This window comes from Anopheles cruzii, chromosome 3 (genome assembly GCF_943734635.1).
Source record: "Anopheles cruzii chromosome 3, idAnoCruzAS_RS32_06, whole genome shotgun sequence".
NCBI lineage: Eukaryota > Metazoa > Arthropoda > Insecta > Diptera > Culicidae > Anopheles > Anopheles cruzii.
The window spans coordinates 23817697-23827238 of NC_069145.1; the positions used below are offsets into that span (position 1 = coordinate 23817697).

Sequence of the window (9542 nt, forward strand, 5' to 3'; positions counted from 1 at the left end):
AGGCCGATCGCTCTTTATTGCTTTAAAAGTTTCACCGGAGCGCGCATACCGACTGAGCGGAAATTGAGGAAATGAAACGCATCCTGGCAGACATCCTGTTCCCCCGGTGAGTGGCCGTGATACACCACCCGTGCGATATGATGCTTCTTTTTTTCGTTTGAGGTAGAATATTTGGCCGAGTGTGCTGAGACGCGAACGGATGCTGCGGTTTGTCACCCATCGAACCCAACGAAACAAGTGCGAAAGTGGCGCGTGGCGACGATTGGCTAGGTGTCTAGGGCCTGTGAGGGTGGCGGTGCTATACGCTATAAAATATATCTCTCATCATCGAACCTGAGGTAGTTGAGGTAGCTGGTGTACGGCGCCGTTTTGGTAGTTGAGGTAACTCGTAATCACGTACTCGTAAGTGTAGAGTAGAAGGTAGGGAAGGGAGAGACAGAGGTCTTCGTAACCTACCCCACCACCGGTTCGCCACCGTTTCACAGTTCCGGTGTCAGGCAGCGAAGGTTCAGCCATCGTCATTCGTCCAGTCCCGGCGCTTGCTGCTGCTGGAGATGATGCTGGAACTTCAGGTCCTTGAGCGGACCGGCTAGCCCCGGGCCAGCCTTGGTGCGCCGGTGGCCATGTCCGCCGGCGCCGCCGGCAGCCCCGCTGCTCCGGCGGTGTGTTTCCGAGTGCTTCAGCATGTGGTCCTTGCGGATGAAGCCCTTGCCGCACTGCTCGCAGGCGTACGGCTTGGTGCCGCTGTGCAGGCACATGTGGCGCCGCAGGTCGGTCTTGTGGTTGAACTGCTTCGGGCACTGGTCGCACTTGAACGGCTTCTCGCCGCCGTGCTTGGCCAGGTGCTCCTCGTACGAGTCGTTGCAGGGGAACCGCTTGCCGCACCGGTGGCACTTGTACGGCTTGTCGCCCGAGTGGAACGTTTTGTTGTGCTGGGTCAGGTAGCACGCCTTGTTGAACACCTTGTCACACTCCTCGCACCGGTGCACCTCCGTCGACGACGGTGGACTTCCTGTGCCATTGCCGCCGCCATTGCCAGCGGCCACCGATTGCTTACCGCCGGCCGTCGAGGTGACGCTCGGCGAGCAGGGGGCAGGCGAGATCGGGGGCGCCGTGGCCGCGTGCTGCGGAGTGGCCACACGCTGTAGCTGCTGCTGCTGCTGCAGGTAGTGGTGCTGCTGCTGCTGCTGCTGGAAGTCCCCGTACTTGGGCTGGTCGTCCAGAAGGGTCGTCATCATGCCCTGGCTACTGGGACGCTGGTACTGGTCCGGTACGTTCGGTGAAAAGGGGGGCGCCGTATCGCCCTGGTACATCTCGGCGCCCCCCGCACACCGTGGAAACCCCAACGCCGCCACCGCCGTCGTGACGACGCTGCTCGTCGACTCGATCAGTGCCTCGCCGCCATCGCCCAACCAATGCTGCTGCTGCTGTACGTCTCCCTGTAGCTGCGGTTGGTGGTGATCCAGCGGCTGGTACAGGAACGGCTGGTGCGAGTGGTAGGACGCGAAGCCGGCCACGTTACCAATAGTAGGGTGATAGCTCGGCGCCTCCGGCAGGATGGTTTGGAAGGATGGAATGCTGGTGCTGATAGTTAAAGGACTGCAGGTGGTGGGCGGCGGCTGCGTTGTGAGCTGCGGCGGCGGCGGCGGCTGTATGGGGTGGAGGGGGTGGTAGCCCTCCGTTGAACTGGTGGTGTGCGGCGGCTGCGGCTGCGGCGGCGGCAGCGGCGGCGGCTGCGGCGTGCGGGTGCCCGGGGTGCAGCCCGGGATGGTGGTGGTGCTGCTGGTGGTGGTGGAGGTGGGCTGCGGGGTGGTGGGCGTGAGGATGGTGATAATGGTATGGGTGACCGGCTCCTCCGCCGCCGTTGACTCCGCCGTTCCCGACAGCGGCCCCGTGTTGCTGTTGCTGTTGTTGTTGTTCGAGTAGATCTGCAGGCCCCTCGGTTGGGAGACTTGGACGGAGGGACCTGCTACCCCGTTTGGGGGAACCGCTGAAGAAGTGGAGCTGCTGGCGCTGGTGCTGCTGCCGTGGTGCTGCGACTGGCCGGCGGCAGCGCTGCCCGCCGTGCCGTTGCTTCCCGCGTACGGGTGATGGTGGTGATGGTGGGAATGGTGGTGCGGATGGTGGTGAAACCCCCCCGGTGACTGGTTCGAGCTGACCACCACCACCTGGCCGCCGGAGTGCGGCGGCGTGCCCGCCGCCGCGCCGAACCCCGACTGCGGCCCTCCCATCCCGTACTGATGCTGGGACCCGGGAGCCCCAGCCCCGTACTCCGGACTCCGCGGAGGATCAGGTGGCGGTACCGGTTGCTGGAGCGGCTGCTGCGACCCACCTCCGCCGCCACCGCCCCCAGTGCCACCGGTCGCTCCGGCGGCACCGCGGCGGCTCTTGCTGGCGTAGTTCGGATCGCGGCCCGGGTGATGGTGCACACTGATCGGCAGAGTAGCCGGATCCGGCTGGCCACTCGACTTAACCGCGTTCTTGTGGAGCGTCGTGTTGTAGTGACGCTTCAGGTGACCGGAGCTGGTGAACCACTTGTTGCAGGCGGTGCAGTTGTAGGTCTTGGGGCGGCGCGCCTCGTTCGACTTCCAGGCCGTGCCCTTGGTCGGGCCGGGGCCCGGTCCTGGCAGCGAGGAGGTCGCCGGCTCAAACGTCCGGTACTGGGAGCCGCTCTCCTGCGGCGTCGTGGTGCTCGGGAAGTCGGACGGGCTGGTTGCCAGCTGATTGTCGTGCATCTCGTCCGCGTACTGCTTCATCCCCTGCCCTGGGTTCGTCGGCTGCGGAGCAACGGCAACGGGCGGCGGCAGCGTCGGCGCCAGGTTGTACTCGTTCTTCACCACCACCACCGGGCCGGTTCCGACGCCGCCGCCGCCGACGTACTGGCCACCGCCGAGGTACTCCGACTTGATGGTTGGCGTCGCCGAGTACTCGGACTTGATCGGGTGGTGGTAGTAGGCGGCGGCAGCTGCGGCCGCCGCAGCCGCCGAGTGCTTCATCTCGGGCGGTGGCGGAGGTGGACCCATGAAGCTGTGCGGGTCGTGATGTGGCCACATCATCGGGTGGTGCCGCTGCATCGACTGCAGCGGGTGCAGGGAGTTCATGGGGGGTAGCGACAGACCGCCACCGTCCGCCGTCGGCGTGTAGACCATCTTCTGCGAGTCGAGATCGAGGATGTCCGAGGCGGGTGGTTCCTCCTTCGGGAACTGAGGTGTCCCAGGACCGTTCCCACCGTAAGGGTAGCACCCACCGCCGCCACCAGCCTGCTGCATGTCCTGGTCGGTCTGGCGCGGGTCCTGGCCCGCCGTCTGCCCTTCGCCGGGCGAGTGGACGGTGCTCTCGTGCTGGTGAAGCGCTTCGTCCGACTCACACACCAACCCACACTTTTCGCACTGGATCGGCGATGGGGACGGTGTCGGTGGGATGTGGGCTCCGCCACCGCCCGTATTTCCGTTCGGTGGTGACTGCGAACTGCTGGCGGAGGTGGTGCTGGCCACCGGCGTCCCGTTGCCTGCTCCTGCACTCTGCACCCCGTTCGAGGAACTTACCACGTGCGGGCTGAGTCCTGCCGCCGTCGACCCACCATCCGAACCGCCGTTGCTCCCCGCACCACCGCCGTAGGGGTGGTAGCGAAGGGACGATGCGGACTTGTAGTCCGCGGACTGCAGCGACGCTCCCAGCACGGCGCCACCGCCTCCATAGTCAAGACCGGCGGCACCTCCGGCCCCGTAGTAGCTGCCCGGGTCGTACCCCGGGTGGATGTACGTAGGGTAGTGCATCTCGCCGCCAAGTCCGGTCGGATTCACTCCCAATTGCTGCTGCTGCTGTTGCTGTTGTTGTTGCGCGTGGTAAGGAGACGCTCCTCCGCCGTAGCTCTGCGGCGTGCCGGGCTCCGTGAGGGCGCCCTGGGGCTGCGGGGTCGGCGGCTGGTTGTCGCTAGAGTCGGCCGCTGCCGCGATCGTCGTATGCTGCTGTGGCGGGGACGCGGCCACCGAGGGCTTAAGGCCACCGGCCGGGGAAGGTCCTTGCGTCGGCGCCGACGGCTGATTATTATTCTCCGTGTCGGACGAGGTCGGCGTGGTGGTGGACGAGGGCCCGTTCGTGGTGGCGGCACCGGCCGCCGTCGTCGTCGTGGCCACGGCGGACGTTGCTATCGTTGTGCTGACCACCGCCTGCTGCGTGTCCCACCGGTTCATGCTGCTGTCATGCTGGTGGTAGTGCATGTGATGCACCTGCAACGAGGATCCACTCTCGAAGTAAAGGCCGCACTGGCCGCAGATGTGCTGCTGCTGCTGCTGCGCGACACTCTGGGGAAGGCCGTGCAGGGTCCCCCCATTACTGGCCATCACTCGATGGCCGCCGCCGGATCGAGACGCGATGGCGTCGGGCTACCAGCGTCCGGGACACCGCGGAACCGGGCATCGAGCCGCCGAAGCGCAGAGGATCGACTCCCGCCTCCTCCGACAAGGATCTCCACACACGCACACCCTGACACACACACCTTGGCACGACACACTCACTCAACACGTGCGCGATCGAATCGAAGTCACGGGTTCTTCACCATAAATCGCGTTTAATTAACACTTCTCCTCGGCGGATCCTCCTCCACGGTGATCGGTGTGTCTTGACGAGTCCTCGCAGTCTCTCCTACACACTATATGCTGCTCTATCTATGCTGCCGCTGCCGTTGATCACCCCTTCGATCTCTCTCTCTCCCTCGCGGCACGATCTTTTCTCACACGACCAGACCAGGGCCAGGAAATTAGCATAGATTTTCCATAAATTTTAATTATCACCGTTTTTGTTGTGTTCCCCACGTACGACACACACACACGCCGCGGCCCGCACAACACAAGGCACACACGGGCGGCTGGGCTCCTCGATTTGTGGTGTCTTTTTGGCGCACACTTTGGGGTTCCAGAGTGTTCCCGTTTGTTGTTTGTTCTTCGGCCCCCGCTTTGTTTTCGTGCCACGAACTTTCCCACTTTTCACCGGTCTCTTTCGTTCTCTCTCAACTCCTTTAAACTCCCGGTTGATTATGTGCGTGGTACGGGTCACTCTACTCTCGTGTCGATATGTGTGATTCTTTACTCGCCTTTTCCCTGGTTTGTTGTACTTTCTTTGTCTTGCATTTGAACTTCGTTTGCTGGAGGTAGCGTAAATTACGGTCACTGTCACTTACTTCGGTGTTCAAACGGCCGACTGTAAGTATCCTGAACTCACACTCGCGCACACGATCGCGGATGTGCGAAAAGCCACTACGATCGGCCGCCAAACTCACTCGCACGCGGCTGCTCAGGTCCGAGACGGCGCACACCACCACCACGGACTCACAGGACAAGGGCGCGACGGTAGAGCTCAACCTCGCGACGAGCGTTCGCTTCGGTCGAGGACGCGATGGCAAATGAGCGCGCCGAACTATCCGGTCAAACAAATAGAGCCCCGACGGCGGACCAGGGAGCCCAAAAATCCTGTCCAGCCGGCGGACACACCGCCGCCACGTGCGCGTGTAGTGGTGCTGCGCGCCAACTCTGCTAATCCGCTCCCGCCGCTACGAATCCTCGGCTACGCATACCACCACAAGCGGCCTCTGTCGCCGTCTCGCACGCTCCACTCGAATGCCACCACACACCGGTGTGCTCTTTCTCACCCGGCAGCGCTCTCTCGCTTTCGCCCGCCATCCAGCATCCTGCTCTCGCGCGCGTCTTCGAAGACCCCGAATCTCGCCCGTGTGAAAATGTAAAAAGCAAAGTATGCTGTGGGGCGGAGGGAAAAAAACCCACGGAGAAAACTAAAAAACACACGCTCACATGCACATGCGGCCTCGGAAAGGGGTAGTAGTTCGGGCCGCCGAACCGAGAGCGGCGAGAAAGGACAACGCCACCGCCGAGCCAGGATCAGTGGGCAGCGTCTTTTACATAGGGAAAACGTGCGCTACATAAGAAGAGGGGGGCAAGCCGATGGCCCGGCCAGGACATTCGACCGGTGGAGAAGGGATGCTGCGGAAGGCACCGTTGTCCGTTTAAAACTCAAAGCGGGAATGCTCGTGTCCTCCCGGGCGGCGGCGGTGGCCATCTTGCCGAAGGACATCCTCTTCATTTGTTGATACTTAAAATGCGTTTCGCACAACGTCTTCGACCGCGCACTGACAGCATCAGCACCGACAGCTGACAGCATCACGATCGGCGGCACGATCGCCATCTCTCTCGCCATTCGCGGGCTCCTTGGTGTGCGTACGGACACCGGAGAACGAATCTCTGCAAAGGAATGAGCCTCAAAAGCCTCGCCCGGCCCGGACTCGGGTTGTCTCACTTGGGCACACACCGAAGAAGCCTTCGGTGCGATGGCAAGACGTTTGCTTTCGCCATCACCCGAGCGAGATGGCCACTGTCCGGTTCGGAGCAAATCGAAAATAAATCGACTCACCGAGCCCGATTTTAACTGAAAGCCAAGCGAGGCGAAGGAATTGAAAACTCACAGGCTGGCCGAGACTCAAAATGATCGAATGGCGCGAATGTTGCTTCCCTGAAATCGAATTGTGATCGAATTGTGTATAGGACTCATCGCGAGTATCGAGCAGCGATTCGCATTTGAAAGGTGTTTCACGGAAGGACGAGTGTCCTTGGAGTCCTTGTTGAAAATCCTACGATACACACAACAACATTGCAGGCGTCTCTTTACGGGAAAAAGCCCAAAAAGATTTTCGAAGATGATTATTTTAAAATAAGACAAACAAATGGATTGTATTCGATGTGTAAACTTTACCCCCCATTTCATGGGGTCCATGGGGCGCACCACTGAACCGTGTGATTGTTCACCGGGTGACACTAAATCATCTGTTGCTTGCAGCGGATTCCGCGAACGCTCCTGTTCTGGTGCTCGTTGGTCCAGCCGAGTGAAAGCGAGACGGCAAACATAGCAACACAGCACCAGTAGCCTGTGCTGGGATGGGATGGGAGGCAAACGCCTCCCTCTCAACCACCCCCAACACACACGCACAGCCGTGGGAACCGGGTGGTGGTGGGCCACGCCAACAAACTACCGAACGCCGTCACCCAAAACCCAAACTGGAAGCACGATGCTGGAAAGCCAAACGGGTAGCAAAAAACACGAACGAAGCCACTTCTAGCCGTCACCGACAGCAACATCAACAACGTTCGCAAATTCCTCTGCACAGACGAAGACCACAGACACCGCGCCGGGTCTAATGGAACTACGCGCCCAAATCGCGGAAAGAAGTCGGGAAACTCCCGCAGCGGGCGTTTCGTATCGGCCGCGCATCGCGGTCTAGTTTCGGAAATAACTCCACTCCGAGCTGAATAAATTATCCACCCGGCCTGGACAAATATTTGAACAATGTCTGATCATATCGAACCCCCGCCGCATTTGCCCGAACCCAATTGGGGCGGCCAGTAGCCGTGAGGTAGTGCTATCGGCGTGTCGCGACCGTAAATAAATTCAAATAAAACCGATAGCCCACCGCAGCGCAGCCCGGCCGGATCCACGCTAATGCGCTAATTAGCGCAAGGACATACCGCTGCCCGGTATGACAACTATTTTCGACCACGACGCACGCTGGAGGGCCATAAATTGGGACGTCATGAAGATGCCCAGCACCCGCCCGGTGCTTCGTTGAATAGGCTTCGTGTGTTTTCGTTGAGTTTCAACTAAATTTAAAGTATTTCTATGATTAATGGCACGCCGGACCGCCAGCCAGCACACATGGCTCCAGTGGGCTCGAATAGACGGAACTCCCAAAGGCCAGCGAAATCCACATGATTTTTTTCGAGTTTCTGTTTTGCATGAGTCCGTGGGAAATGTGTTCTTAAAGATGGTTCAGCGTTCGCTGTTTGTGGACTGTTTGCATCGGTTGGTGACACTGGACGTTACTTGTGTCGACCACCACATTCCAGAGTCCAAAATATCCGAAATGACCACATCTGCACTCTGAAACAATGTTCATCGACTACCTAGAATAAGGATCAAATCCATAGCACACATTCCGTAGTGTTTTTCGGGAACATGTTTTGGAATTCTTGAGCCTTGATGTGCGAGTTGAAGCAAACGGAAACTAAATTGAAGATGTTTTAGGATTGCGATTCATTCAATCCATAATGAATGATTGCCTTTCAGGTTGCAACTCAGGTCGAACCTTTTCTTTTTCTTTTTTCGCTCAACACTGGCTGCAAAAGTCATGTAGGCTTTGGATAGATAAATGGCTCCGACCACAGCGGCCCGGTTGTAATGCGGTCCTTTCATTCACCTGGCAGACGGAATTCTACCGGCAGCGTGCACTTCCTGCGGGCCGTGTCGATACTGCGAAGAAGAAAGTTGTACAAACCTTCAACCCAATGACGCCAATCGGTCGGAAGGCTAAGGTGATCCGAGAGGATGGTTGGCGACAGGCCGCCACAGTGTGTGCGTGTGTGTGCGTGTAAGGAATGAAGAAAATGGAAAATGGCCAGGATTTTTACCTGCTCCTGCTCCGGTCCGAAACTGAGAACTATAAAACGGTAACTCTATCAATCACTTCCACTGCCGCCTACAAGACACATAAAGGTTGGTGGGTCGTAAATGGGACAGCAAAATAAAAAAAGCAGGCCGTACGGCTGGTCCGTTGGGTTGTATGTGTGGTCGGGCTCAAGGATGCACGCACCGCACGACGGTGCCTGTTTTTGTCTCGCTGGCTTAGGGAGTTTTATTTCGCTTCGCTTTTATGCCCTCACTACCTGAGTGCAGAAATGTGCATGTGCAGCACGGTGCCGTTCCATTTTATGCCGCTGCGCCCTCCCTCGATTTTCGTAGCCAGCTTATGCTCCGAAATGCGTACCCTGCACTCCGCCGGTTACCCGGGCCCGGTTGTCCTGCTGTTGCTTTACGCAGCGTAACCAATTTTCATCCCATTTTTGAAAACGGCACTGCTTCCTTGCCGTTTGCTTCTTTTTGTGCTTTCCGTGGCCTCTTTTTAAACTTTTCTCGGTATCCTCCTGTTTCTCGTCCTTTTTTCGATTTGATGGGTTTTTTCCTTTCCTCTTTTTAGCCTCAAATCTGGTACATCGATCCGGGCACTCCGGGCCGCCTCGGTGTCGGGCGGAGGAGAACAATGTTTTACGGGCGCACTTTTGGGTTCGCTTGGGTGTCTCTCCGTAGCGTAAGTGATAATCAGACAGTCCTGGTGTTGGAATGGAAGTGCATAAATTATGAAAAGAAGAAACACACCGAGCATATAGCTCAAACTGGCTGGCTCGCAAATCATTTCGATGATTCGGATCTCGTGATGGATGTGCCCAGGACGCGGCCCACAGATGCCGGGCCACAGATTCCGGCAGCGTAATTAGCAGCAGCCAAAGCGGCATTACCATAGGGAGCCGCCGGTCCGCCGATGACTATCGGAGTTTTTCAGGCTTTTCCACCTTGGCCCGAACGGGGCTTTGGCTCATTTATTTTCCCTTCTCCGTACGATCTCGATCCGGGGTGGTGTGTGGGGACGAACGGACGGACTCCTCAGGGAAAGGGTCTGGCCGATGCTCGAAGGGTCGATTCGG

The 9542-nt window shown here is 58.9% G+C and overlaps 1 protein-coding gene across 1 annotated transcript; it reads right to left on the reverse strand.

Annotated features, from left to right (window-relative positions):
- Positions 1-518: 518 nt before the first annotated feature.
- LOC128270084 (trithorax group protein osa-like) lies at positions 519-4343 on the reverse strand. The gene has a single exon (XM_053007490.1). It carries the CDS (start codon positions 4341-4343, stop codon positions 519-521), a length of 3825 nt encoding a protein of 1274 aa, XP_052863450.1.
- Positions 4344-9542: the final 5199 nt, after the last annotated feature.